The sequence below is a fragment of the Parasteatoda tepidariorum genome, chromosome 10 (assembly GCF_043381705.1).
Source record: "Parasteatoda tepidariorum isolate YZ-2023 chromosome 10, CAS_Ptep_4.0, whole genome shotgun sequence".
Taxonomy (NCBI): Eukaryota; Metazoa; Arthropoda; class Arachnida; order Araneae; family Theridiidae; genus Parasteatoda; species Parasteatoda tepidariorum.
In genome coordinates, this window is record NC_092213.1 from 2,237,481 (window position 1) to 2,252,258 (window position 14,778).

The following is a 14,778-nucleotide window of genomic DNA, read 5'->3' on the forward strand; positions in this document are numbered from 1 at the left end:
TATTTTATCATCAAAGACATAGTATTGTACTTATGTAGAAGAATTCTATCAATGTTCTTATTTGTTTTTAAAAAAGTATATTAGCTATTTAGATTGTACATGGTGAAAAAATCAAAACATTAGCTAAATGAGAAACATATTAGCAAAATAAATTATTAAATATCGCAGTTACTCACCTAAATTCAACTAAATGTGTATAATAAATTAGTTAATGCTAGAAATTCTGAAACTTTTGGAAAAAAAATTTATTGTTTAAAAATATAAACTTTAAACCCTAAATTTTCCTTGTGAGATAATAACCCTCAAAAAGTCTTTCATTTTCAAGAACACAAAAATTTGTTTTTTCGCCAAATGAAATATTTTTTGGTGATCAGCATTATTGAAATCAATTTCTATATTAATTATCATTTGTGATAAAGTACATAACATTTTAGAACAAAATATGGATGTTTTACATACAATATAATTTGACCATGAATCCGAAAACAATATGGTCCATTTCCAGGAGGTGGCTTTATGTGTGCTCCAAATGATGCAAGAGCAGAATTATATTCCCGCATATGATTTCGATAATTTCGTGCCTCAATCGAATTATCACTTAATAATTTTTGCAGCTACTCGGGAATGTCCATTAGTGTAGGCAAATTAATTTTTCCATCGAGCGGGCATTTCGTATATTTGCCAGGAGAATTTCTTTCTTTAGCCCAGAAGTAAACATTACAATAACTACATTGTTCCGTCATTGAGCCAATATTATACTCTTTGACATCTACTGTTGCATCTTGAACAGTTATTATTGCACTTGATCTCTGCAATCTACGTCTTCCATAACATTCCTCAACACTTGGGCTCTTCAAGCATGTTTTCTTTCATTACGTTTAAAAGCCCTAGCAGTTTCATTAATATTCTGCATTTTAAAGCGTGAAAATTCAATGCATAAATAAATGCGAAATATAAAAAAATTCAATGCATTCAATACAAACACTTAAACGTTTTTTAGACGTTTAGGTAGCTCCCAGCAGAAAAATATCACTTCAACAGCAGCCTTTTAAAGCATTCTCACTTCAATTAATTAATTGATTCCTAATTGAGTTTAAATTAAATATTATCATGTTTTTAGGGCATGAATCTGAATTGAACAACCTGATAATGCTCACTCTGGTTATTGTTTCCGTTTTTAAAAGCGCTATATGTTGAGCCCCCTAAACTAGATTTGGCATGTGACATTTTTAGCAGCAATCATTGGTCGATTTTCTAACGTTGCCATTCGGGGAGTTGTAATGAGGCTTTTTTTTTGGTGCCTTGTAAGAGAAATATATATATGGATTAACAGTTATATATACTATTAACAACAGTATATTAAACTATTAAACATAATTTGTGCACTACATCATGAACAGGGCTAGGATATTGATAACCTAAAATTTCTTATAAAATGTCCACACGAAAAAGCCTCTAAAAACTATTAAAAATAGCCTTAAAAGGAAAAATAAAGCCCTTTGCATTTTTGACACCACTTTTCATATATTTTTTTTAATTATTTTAATTACATTTTTTTTTAATTATTTTAATTACATTTTTTTTAATTACATATATTTATAACATTATTAAAAGAAATATTAGTATTAATTAAAATAAAATGTATATGATGGACTAAAAAAGATACATAAAAAATTTTTGATCTTCGGTTACAATGTATAAGAACATCAAAATTGTATTGTGAAATAATTTCAATTAATTGAATGTCTTTTGTTCAAAAGCAATTTCCCAACATTCAAAACAAGATGCGAATTCCTTTTCAAAAATTCAAATATCAGCAGTTGTTATTTAGTATATTTATAATTCAAGATTCAATGCAAATATTCTGATAATTTATAAAAAAAAAAAAAAAATTTAACTCAAGCAAAATGCTCTTAAAATAAAAGAATACTAATAAAAATTGACAAAGAAAAACCTGATTAAAAATTTTTTTTTTTCAAAAATGATTAAAAAATGACCAAGAAATTATTTTAATAAATTATATATAAAAGATAAAATAACAAAAAATGTGTTCTTCATCTACATCCAAATTCTGGTGATTACCAATGATAGTCATAGTTCTGTTATTTTTATTTGTAACTAAGTTTTAATATATTTATTATATCTTGTTATTTTACAATAACTTCTTTTAGATTGTGCCTTCCGATACATTTTTCTTTCCTTTTTGTTCCGATAAATATGTTATAACTAATGGGGTTTATAAAATTTGTGCTGATTATTTCTATGTTGATTTCTAACTTTAAATCATTGTCCGCCACCATTTAAATTATGTGATTTTTAATGTGAATGAAAGCTTTAAATATTAAGTGAGACATCTGTTTTAATTCCCAAATTAGTTAAAATGGAATAAATATTTATAATTTTTTTTTACTAAGTTTGAAAAAAATTTTTAGAAAAAAATGAGTTTATCTTATTATTTTACCATGTAGTAAAAACTAATTATATAAGATGATTAAAATTAATATAATACATTGATTGTCTAATTTCATTCTGAAATTATTAAAAATGAAATAAATTTAAGAAATCAAATTATCTTTTCAAAAAAAATTTCAGAGAAGAATGGATGCAGGCTATACAATATGTAGCTGACAGATTACAAGAACAGGAACCTGAACAGGATGTTGAAATGATGGAGCAAGATGATCTTCTGGGTAGACTAAATATTTCTACTCGAATGTTTGGCACTAAAGGAAAAAAAATTGTAAGTGACTTATTTGACTTTGTTTTCATGTTGATAGATCTTTAAAATTTCAAATTCCTTAATTCCTTTCACAATAATAATAAAAAAAAATACTGTAATCTTTAAGCAAATCAACAAAAATTAAAACATTCCTGTTTAGGAGCCAACAGGCTCACATGCAGTCATTTTTAAGATGAGTCAAGTTGGGATCAATTATCAACATAGGATTTAAGTGCTGTTTTGTAAAATTTAAATCATACAGAAAACTTTTTATCCTAGAAAAAGTTTAATTTAAAATGTTTTTTTTCTCTTGAAAAAATATTAATGAATGAGTATCAATCATTGAATATATTTAAAGGTATTTAAATCTTTAATTAGATTGTTTTAAGAATTTTAATTTATGCATATTCCAGCATAAATTCATATGCTTTAATAAAACTGACTCAACGACAGAAAGGGCAAAATTGATTGAAAATCGTGGATATTATTGCATAAATTAGATGTGTAGTTCTCATTCTGTCAATAGATAAATTAAGACAAGTAATATAACAAATATATTATAGTGATTTTTTTAAACTTTTAGTGCATGTGTGTGTTATTTTTTTTAGAAAGAATGATATTTATGGTAGTGATTAAGTTAGAATGTTATGTTTGTAAAGATTTAAATTCTTCTATTTTTATTTAATTATTTACTGAGACTGCTCTTGTTTTGTTAAAAAATATATGCATAAACTGAGTCTCTAAATTTTACAAACTAGACTTTCTTCATCTTTTGAAATAAATTTTTTTTTTTAATATATTACATTTATTTTCTCTTTTTAGAATTATTATTATTATATGGTATGAATACTATTCTATTTCATTTGTGTTTATTTATGTAATAATTTACAATTCACAAATACTACAATTATGAATTTTTTTTTTCAATTAACATTTATATTTCAGACTTTAGACAACTTTGAATTTTTAAAAGTCCTTGGGAAAGGAACTTTTGGCAAAGTTATTTTATGCCGAGAAAAATCTTCTGGCTCACTATATGCTATAAAAGTTTTAAAAAAGGAAGTAATTATAGCAAAAGTATGTTTATTTTATAATTCTCTCTCCCTCTCTCTCTCCACAATATATATATATCTATACATATACACATATGCAGTAGAAAATCTCTTTATATTGCAATCTTGTAATCCATAAAAGCTTGAGGTTTTATGTTTATGAAATTTTGCATCATTTCACTCATTTTCTCTACTCAGTAGGGTGATATTTGTTTGGAACAGATTAATCTTTAAATGCTTTAAAACAATTTTTAGGTACAAATATTTAAAAAATAATAAATATGCACGTCATTATTTATTATTTGCAGAAAAAAAATTTTAATTTTTGGCAGCATTAGGACTAGCGACAAGCAAATTAATAAATTAGCTTTTAAAATTTTAACCTCTTAGCAAAAAATTTAAAAAATAATGTGAAAAGTTTATAGTTCTTGCTTAGTTATATATATCCTTAGAGATTTTTTAACTGCAAATGTCAATGTTTGCACTCACAAAACTAGTGTGGTTTATGAGGAATTGTGGTTTATAGAATTGTATTATATAGATCTTCTATTATATAAACACTTCCACTCATTCATTTCAATACCTCCAATATTCTTAAATTTTACATCTATAAAATATGACACTTAAATGGAGTAGCTGTTATTTGTACACATGCTTCCATTAATTTTTGTATTATTTTAAGATTTTTGTATTAATTTGAAAAAATGAAAATTTTTCAGCTAATTGTTCAAAAACGAGCATATAAGTGCAAAGTGATTGATCAGTGCATCATATTAAGCAAAATATGCATGAATGACGTATGTGGCAAATGTATGAGTGACATTAACTATTTGGCAGGCTGTTATGTGAATATTTACTGTATAAAAGAATTTTCTAGGTAGGGATTACTTCACTATTTGGAAGAAAAAGTTTTTTCCCATTCTGGTATGGCTCCTCAAAAGGAGTTACTAATTGCAAAATGTTCTGCGATTGTTATTCTAAGACAAGCAAGTCTTATTCCTTACTATTTTTCTCAGGAGTAAAAAAAGTGGTCGATTTTTAACAAAATATGTTAGGATGAAATTTAGTATTCTTCGTAGCATATATTTATTTCCATATATAAAATGGTAAATGTGAGAATATTAATTAGCATGAATCAACTAAAAGTGATATGTTGATATAAAAGAATATGTTTTGAAAGTATCAATTACCTCATTCCAAAAACCTGTAATAAATCCTAAAAACAAATGCATTATTCTAAATCAAATCAATACAAATTGATCAATGTCTGCAAATAAATAAGAAATTGAGTTTTTAAAATCTGTTTTAAATTGTCCTATTTCACTAAAAATGAATCTGGTTTGGTTTAATATTTAGTTTTTCTGTGTAATAAATGCCTATAATTGCCAAGTCTATTGAAACAATGTATGTGAATATTTTTTTAAAGGATGAAGTGGCTCATACACTGACAGAAAATAGAGTTCTTAGAAATACTGATCACCCATTTTTGATAGTAAGTTGCTTACAAATGCCATTTTAAATTATTTTGTTTAACCCTTACTTTCCCAAGAATTGAATTCAGGATAAAACGTGGTTGCTTTTTTCTTTTTTAATAACAATTTTTTTTCAGTTGTTCATTGGAATCTATTATTCATTTACATCTATTTACACAAATTTGTTTAAAATGTTAGTACAAATTTGCGTGCGTTTTTTGGCAAATTAAAGGGAAAATAATTAAAATCTATCGAGGTAAAAATTATTTTGCAATTATAATTTAATCTGAGCTGAGTTTTCCACTCTTAATCTTATAAATAAAGTGATAAAAAAAATACTCATAAAATCTCTTACCTTGCTACAACTTTATGATGTTTTAATTTATTAACAAATTATTATGAAAACAACAATCAAGAATTAATACAGAGTTTAAAGTTATTTATTTGATTTATGTTCTAAATTACTGTAGAAGCTGAAGCTATGGAAAACTTAAATATTTATGATAGTTTCGTTTAGTTTTACCATTATTCCTTCCATTTTTGCTAAAGCATATTGCATTGTATATGTAGTTATAACAATTTTTAGAGTTTATTGTAGAAAGTGAAAGTATAAATCGATGAGCCTATTCAATAAAAAAGCTTAAATTATCGAGAACCTGTTTTGTCCGCCACAGAATTTGAAAATTTTATTACCTGACATGCCAGGATTGCAATTAAATTATACCAAAGAAGGTGGAAAATAGGAGAGTGATTCTATTTAATGTTTTGTATGTTGAAGGTCATACACTTGCCCATATCACTTGATATTTCTTTGTTGCTAGTAATGCTCTGTTTTATTTAACGCTTTTTTAATACTTATTTAAGCTTAATATTTACTCTTCTTTGTTACCAATACTCGATACTAATTTCTTCTTAAAAGAGTTATTTCAATATAATGTTATTATTTTATTTTATTTTTTTTGGACTGGCTGTTAATTGGTACATTCTTATGTTTTTTTTAAAGTTTTTTTTTTTAAAGTTTTTTTTTTTTATAATTTATAAATGAACATGCCTATTTAAAAAGTTTTAGATTTCCTTGTTACATAGGAAAGCCAACTTGTATTTTATGTAGAACATGCTGCATAGCATTTTTAAAAAGTACTTAAAGGAGCTTATTTTTGATTTTTGTTTTTCAAAAGCTCTTTAAGGTGCTTTTTACATTGGGTGTTTTTAAAAAGTGCTTAATTTTTCCTTCTCGAAAATAAGATTTTTTTTACCATGTCGTTTTTTGCCACATATTCATGCAAAAGCATGCTTTTTACATTGTTCTATTAAAAAATTTTACAATCCATTTCGGCGTACCGTCGGTCGGTAGCATATGAAAGAGCCAATTGTTTACATAATTTGATGAAATACGAGTCTGTGTGTGCGTCTACTGAGCTGAGTTCGGCGAGATTCTTTCCCTCTCGTGTGCAACTTAGCTGCATTTTGCACGAAATTCTCAATTTCAGACTTCATTTTCCACCCTCTGATATCGAACTGAAACATCTCTTGATCATTTTATTATAGCTAATATAATAAATAAAATAAAAAAGAGTTCTGTCAGAAACTAGTTATTTTATCATGAACATGTAAAGTCTTAGAAAATTATTTTGCATTTTGTCAATGTATATAGTGCTTAAAAATATTTTTTGAGTGCTTAAAAAGTACTTGAAAGGTGCTTATTTTTTGTTGAAAGATTTGACTACGCACCCTGTAGAAGTAATGTGTTTGTTTTACAGTCTTTGAAATACTCCTTTCAAACATCTGATCGCTTGTGTTTTGTGATGGAATATGTGAATGGTGGTGAACTGTTTTTCCATCTCTCTCGTGAAAGGATATTCAGTGAAGAGAGAACTCGATTCTATGGTGCTGAAATTCTTTTAGCCTTAGACTATCTTCATACAGAAGGAATCATCTACAGGGATTTGAAAGTAAGTTTCTCAACTGTTTTCCATCATGTCAAGTACTTAATCACAAAAGGAAAAAAAAAGCTTTTTTTACTCCTTGTTATCTTTCTTTCCCTTAAATTTTCTTTTTTTCTTAAAAAATAATATTTTCTAAACTTTTTGGTCTAGAAGTCATGAGGAGAACAAATCTAGACATTTTATCAATTAAGAAAGAAAAAAAAGGAAAACAAATCGTAAAATGTTTAGTAATTTAATTAAAATGCACAAAGTGTCAGAAATCTAGAAGTGCAATGTTTTTTTACCAAAAAATTGATATTGTAAGAATTTTTTTCTCTTTTTTTAAAAGAAAAAAAATTGCTTATTTGTAACTCTGATGGAAAATATAAATGCTTTGAAATATATTTTACGTACAGTTATTACTGAAAAATTATTAATTAAATAAATGTCACCAAAAATCAGAGAAATTTAATAAAATCAGTTTTTTTAAGAAATCAACAAAAAAATCTGATTTTCAAATTTAAGAATTTCCAAATTTTTCAGAAGAGTGTGCCTCTTTAATCATAAATTGTGCTTTTTGCATAAGATTTATTGAATATAAAATAAAAGTCTTTGTATTTTAAAACATTTTATTTGACCAAGGGAAGGAACTTTAGGAAGACTAAAGGTGCCAACTATCCCGATTTATTAGTAATTTGTGTTTTCTTTATCAAGATCCAATCTAAAATACTGTGAGCAAAAATCTTTGTAATTCAAATGCAAGATGATAAAAAGACTACTAGGGCAGAGCTCCTGAATGATCCGTTTTTTACCTCCAAAGTCCTCTTTTGAATGATTTTAAATGTTTTTATTATGTTAAGATTGCAATGGTTGCTAATTGTGCATGTCAGTCTCTTTCCACAATGTTCACATTTTTTGAAAGCCACGTTAGTTCTACTATGGATCATCACTATAATTCCTGAACCTAGGGATTGTTTACTAATTAAGTTTTTCCACTTAAATTCAGAAAAGTTGACTGATATAGTGCAATCACTTCAAAATTTTTATGTTCCTTTCATACATTTGATTTAATATAGATAAGATCAAACATGCCACTTTTCTAAAATTCTGTATTTTTTCTTCTTCCTTTTTTTACATCAAAAGATTAAATTAAAAATTCTGAAATTGCAAAATGGGGTAGCCTCCACAAAGTACACAAAAGTGATTAAAGTATATTCTACTAGATTTTTTTTTTTAATTTTGAGAACTTTATTCAAACATGTTATAAAGAAAAAAATTTAATAATTAAATTTTTCTATACCAAGAAATTTATAAGGGTGAATTGAGGGTCACATACTTATTTACTATTTTCTGAATATAATCTTATAGGATAGACCAATCTTACTTGATACAAATCTTATGTGATAAAAATTAGTTGCATAAAAATTTGAATTGATCTCTTGTTACTGTTTACTTAAAATGATTTTGAGCAAATTAGAAATTTAACAATCACCAAAGTTTTAAATTGTAAATTGAGGGGTGGTTCTGAAATTGATTTTTTTTTTAAATGTTTACTTTTATTTTAAACTAACCATTTTACTTCCCAATTAATTATCCAAATAACTTGAAATCTAATAATTTCACTACTAAAGAATATCTAATGACAATAAATTTAAAAAATTGAGTTAAAATATTTTTTATACGTGTTTCTAACTATGTTCCATTTTTTGGAACTAGCCTTTAGCAGAAGCTTTTTTTTCCACTGTCCAGAAAATTGTAAATTGTATTCCAAAAAATTGTTTTTTACTACTGTCCTGTTGCTAAGTACAAAAATTGCAAAATATGAGTTTTGAAACTATATCAATAATTTAGCATTTTAGCTAAGCTTAAAATGATCATTTATTGACAAAATGTTCTGCACGATCCCCCTGTAGTAATTTTTTAAAATAGTTTCAAGCTTTTCCAATTCTTTTGGACCATCAAATTTCACTTTTTTCTTCAAATTTATAACAGAGCTCTCATTTTATTATTTTATTTATATATTTATTATTATTTTTCATCTATTCTTGAAATTTGATTTTTCACTTCATTTGCTCTAATATTACTTATAAAATGTTATCCACTACTCTACAAACGTAGCGTTAAATGACAGGCTCTAAAAAATTTTATATTTTATCAACTAATTTCTTATTCTCTTGGTTCGCCACGTTTCCAGTTTTCCAATTCTGAAACAGAAAGAGCTTCTAAGACTTCTTGTATTGTTATGTATCTCCCAGACATGGTGCTAAAAGCAAGCAAATTTTGTAAATGAGACAAATTAAAGAAGAAAAAAAGTGCCTGTTATTCTTTAACTCCTTGGATAACAACAAACGCTTCTTGGAAATAATATATAAATCACAAGAATGAGAAATTATCTATAGCAAGAATCTATTCATTACTGTTGTTCGGAACACTTTTAAAAAATCTTTATTGTTAAATTTCTTCTCAAATAGTGCAAGAAAAAGTAAAACCCATGAACTTACCGGAAAGAATTTCTTTTTTGATAGTAAGAATTTCAACAAAAATGAGAAATACTAATAATGAATGCATTAACAATAAATCAACGTTATTCAACAGACACGGTCATCCCCCCTTTTCTATTTCAACATCATTATTTTTCCTGAATAAGTGTCTTAATATCAGTAAGTGGATGACATATACAATAACGTATACGCAATCTAAAATAGAACTCTTAAAAATGCTAATGTTACAAAATTGGAACAGTTAGTTTTAAACTAGTATTTTAACTTTGCATTTTTTTTTTAAAAAATTTTATTTGATGCTTAACAATCAGTTATATTATCCTTTTAAAAGTTCATAAATATTGTAATTGTCTAATATAAATTGGATTTTTGCTAAATTATATGACAAGTGGGAGGAAATTAACAAATTATATTAAAGTTCTAAATTTATAAATAATTAAATAACTATGGGAAAAGAATTAAACTGAAAGCAAAAAATACTTCATAATGTAAACTTTAAATGTCAGAAAAAAGTTATCATTCTGCTCTAATTGCTGATTAAATTCAAACTCGAAAATATGTGTTCTATTTTTGGATTTTTTTTATCATGTAAGCAAAAAATAAAAATAACTATCAAAAAACAATTTTAAGAAAATATTAAAACGCATTGCAATTTTAAATAGGTCAGGTAACTATCTTCTCTTATGTGATTGTCTCTTGAAGATTATCTAAGTAATTAGAACTATTTTTGTAGCTAATGAACATATAAATCAAGTAATAGAAGTGTCATATAGTTTGGAATAAAATTACAAAATATGTTTTTAAAAATGCATCATAATTTAGTTTTTATCTTATCTACTATAATTCCCTAAAATGGCAATTTTTATTGAAGTTGAACTTGTAAGTTAAAAAAAATGTTTTTCAAATTTTATGTTTTAGGCAAAATTCAGCCGTTTTTATTTTTTTTATAAAATTTATTTGTAATTCTGAAAGTGCAAAATTTACATCCCAGAGACTGTAAATAAACTCTATAAAATATTAAAACTTCCAATTTATCTAACTGGATTTGTGGATTTAGGAATTTTGAATACTTTTTATTTATTTTATAGAGAGAAAGGAACAATAAAACACTTATTTTTTTATAAGCAAATTTTTAAAAAATATAATTTATCTGATACAAATTATGGATTTAGCAAATGCAATGTAGCAACAAATTTTATGATATTTAAATTTATTAATTAAAAAAAAATATCTCTTTTTCATTTTATTCAAAAAGGATTGAAATAAACATTTCAATAATCTTAAATCTCTCCACATGGTGAAGTGATTAACTTTTTACAAGTTTATTTTTGATAATTGCTTTGACAATTTACTTCTTTCAAGTGTTATTGATTTTCTTTTTTTGAATATTGAAGTTATGGATATTGGATATGGAATTATGGATATTGAAGTTACTAATATCGAATCTTATCTTCAAACTGAGTAACATTTTCTAATCAATGTTTTTCTTTTAATAAATTTTCCAGTTTTATGATTTTTATATTCTGGAATGCTTATGATATGATTGTCATTCAATAATAAATGAAAGTTTAAGAGATCATTCAGTTAGTTGTTAATTATCTACCTGGTTCTTAACACAATTTATCAGTTTGTTATAATTGTTGAAATTAAATTATAAATAAACAGATCACTTCTTGAGAGAAATTTTTTTTTAATATTTTGAAGGGAAAAAAAGAACGCTTCTATTGATATATTTTCTATAAAATTAAAAATAAACATCAAAACAAACAAAACAAGGCAATGCATCAGTCAAACTGCTTACAAGAACCTCAATTTGCTGATTCCATTAATAACCTCCGGTCCTGGTATTTTATATTCTTTCACTCCCCCTTACCAGGGCACGGGAATGATCACTACACATATACATAATATATCAGAGTTATTCTATAAAACCTAACTGAGTCCTCAAATTGAGTACTTTCTTCGAAATGTTTTTTGTTAAGAGGTCAGCTACATTATCTCGTGAATTAATATATTGAAAGTCGAAAATTTTTTGATCTGCATTGTCCCGTATGAAATGATACCCAAGATCTATGTGTTTACTCCAATCAGACGTAGTTTGATTTTTAGCTATGAACATAGCTGCCTGGTTATCAACATTTATTAGTACAGGAGGTGGTACAAACGTTTCTTTACTGAGATCAAACAGTAAACTCTTTATCCACAATGCTTCTTTGGTGGCATGGGCCATCGCCAGGTATTCAGCTTCTGCAGAAGGCAGTGCAGTGTTGTTTTTTACTGGACCAAGACACTGCAGCACCCCCAAGAATGACCACATAACCACTAAATGATTTTCTGACAATGCAATCTGCTGCCCAGTCTGCATCGGAAATTACTTCTAGCTTCTTTCGGGTTTTTCTATCTGTCAAACAAAGATGTTTTGATCGTTTAAGATACCTGAATAAGTGTTTGACACTTCGCCAGTGGTTTTCAGAAGGTCTTTCGTTAAATTGGCTCATATAAGTTGAACTATAAGCGATATCAGGACGAGTACCACTGGCAAAATACATTAAACTACCTACGGCCTGCCTGTATGGAATTTGGTCTGATGTTTCTTTATTTTCCTTCCACTCAGCATCGGTTAACTTATAGTGTTTAACACTTGGGTCTAAGGGAGTTGATGCTTCTCTGAGTAAGGTTGCATCAAAGGTCTTCAATACTTCAACATAGGATGTTTGGTCTAAGGTTTAGGATCCATCAGCATACCTTTTCACTTTTATCGATAAAATTTCACCTACTTCTCCAAGGTCTCTTGCTCTAAGCTTTTGTTTAACCTTAAGTTTAAACATGTCTATAACTTCTGGATTTCCAACAATAAGCATATCATCTACATCTATGCCAAGGTAGAGTGTTTTATTTGGATAATAGTAAATGCATGGATCACTTTTAGAACGTGTTAATCCATAATCTTTCAAAAAGGTGTCGAAACATGCATTCCACTCTCTTCCAGATTGTTTCAATCCATATAGGCTTCTTTTAAGGTGGCAGACAAGATGTTCTGTGCCTGGCACTATAGCTCCTTCAGGCTGTTTCATGTAAATGTCTTCTTTTAGAGTACCATTCATGAATGTAAGCAGCAGTTATATCCATTTGATGAATATCCATTTCACATTCCACAGATCCTGATAGATTTTAATTTGAGCACGGGAGAGAATGTTTCTTGAAAGTCAATTCCAGGAACTTGCATGTAACCTTCAGCTACCAGTCTAGCTTTAAATTTATCACAATCTCCTGTCTCAGCTTTCTTTTTCCGAAATATCCATCTAGAATAAGCTTGACAATTGGTGGTTTGGTAACAAGCTCCCACGTTTGGGCGCAACGTAAGTTTTTAATTTCTTCATCTGTGGCCTTTTGCCACAAATTTGCTTCTTGTGATGTTAGAACCTTTTCCAATGTATCCTATTCCCTTTCCCTATAGAATTGCTTTGCATTTGCGGAACATGCTTCTTTTGCCTTAAGTACATAATCTTGCAGGTGTGCAGGGGTTTTAATAGCTCTTATGCTTCTTCTGACAGAATCACTTCGACAGACTTGATTATTTGTATCTTCTTGATCATGTTTTAGTTGGTTGGACTCCTCTGTCATTTCAACTTGCTGATATGTCTGATCTCCACAAACATTATTTTGGTATTCATCTTGATTGATGGCGTTTGTGTCTGGATTCAGATCTTTTTCGATGTAGAGAATTTGGATGTTCATCTGATTCTTCTTCACTTGAGTTCATAATTTCTGTGTCTTCATTTCCAATAAATAAGGAAATCTTATCTTCATAGGGCCCTTCTTTGGTCAACTTGAAAGGGAAGACATCTTCTTCAAAGAGCACATCTCTGCTGATAAAAAACTTCTTTTTTTCTGGATCCCAGAGTTTATATCCTTTGATACCACTTGGATACCCAATATGGATACATTCTATGGCCTTTGGGTCAAATTTGCCCCACCTTTGAAATAAGTGTGTATGACTCCAGGCCCATCATCCAAAAACTTTCAAGTGATCCAAGTTCGTTTCTTTACCTGACCATAACTTTTCTGGCATACTTCTTCCAATTGCAGTAGATGGGCGTCTATTTTGGACATAAGATACTGTGCACAGTTTCAGCCCAGAATTCTGGCTTTGCTCCTGATTCTATGAGAAGGCATCTGGTTATGTTGATCAAAGTGTGGTTCATCCTTTCTGAAATTCCATTTTGTTGATGGGATTTCGGCACAGTTAGCTGCCTTTGAATTCCATGTTTGATAAGATAGTTGTTAAAGTTTCGTGACTTAAACTCACCTCCATTATCACTTCTAAAAAATTTTGTGACAATTTTCAGCCATTCTCTTGTATTCATCAAACTTCATTATGACTTCATGTTTAGTTTTGATTGGATACACTGTAGAGTAATGAGAAAAATCATGGGTAAACACAACAAAGTAATTTGAATCTCCCAGTGATGGCGGTGAAATATTTTCCACTACATCAGAGTGCACAATTTCTAATGTTTCTTCAGCACGTGTGTTAGAGATTTTTGGAAATTTCTTGCGATTCATCTTTCCTTGAATGTACACAGCATGGCTTGTTTGTTTCAAGATTGGATTCTTGTTTACTTTTAGTGGTTATTATGTTTCTCAAAGTGCCTGGGAAAGGGTGTCCTAGCCTGCGATGCCAGAGTCCATTCGATTGGATCGTTGAAATGTATGCTGCAGGACAATCTTCTTCTATAATATATAGTCTTCCCTGTCTTCTAGCTCTCAAAACAATTTCACCAGTTTCTGCCAGTATTTTTGCTTCACCATGGGCAAATTCAATCTTAAAACCTTTTTCTTCAATCCTGCCAATCGACAGCAAATTTCCGCCCAAGTCTGGTACATACAATACATTTGCAAGATTAATGTTGCTTTTGGTAGAATCTTCTTGAACTGAAATAGTGATGTTTCCTGTTCCGGTAACTTGAACTTTTTCAGAATTCGCCACTTCTACTACTGAGGTGTAATCAGTTAGCGATTCGAATTTCTTTCTGTTTGACGTCATGTGCTCTGTAGCACCACTGTCTAGAATCCAGATTGTTGAGTCTTCAGCTTTAAATTTATTTG

The 14,778-nt window shown here is 28.2% G+C and overlaps 1 protein-coding gene across 1 annotated transcript in view; it reads left to right on the plus strand.

Moving 5' to 3' along the window:
* The window catches only part of LOC107451835 (Akt kinase), a gene marked incomplete in the record, with an annotated part of 41,756 nt that overhangs the window by 11,513 nt on the left and 15,465 nt on the right, over window positions 1-14,778 (plus strand). The window contains 4 exon segments of the mRNA XM_043049792.2: window positions 2,593-2,740; window positions 3,665-3,796; window positions 5,198-5,263; window positions 7,004-7,195. Coding sequence (XP_042905726.1) covers window positions 2,593-2,740; window positions 3,665-3,796; window positions 5,198-5,263; window positions 7,004-7,195 — 538 coding nt within the window.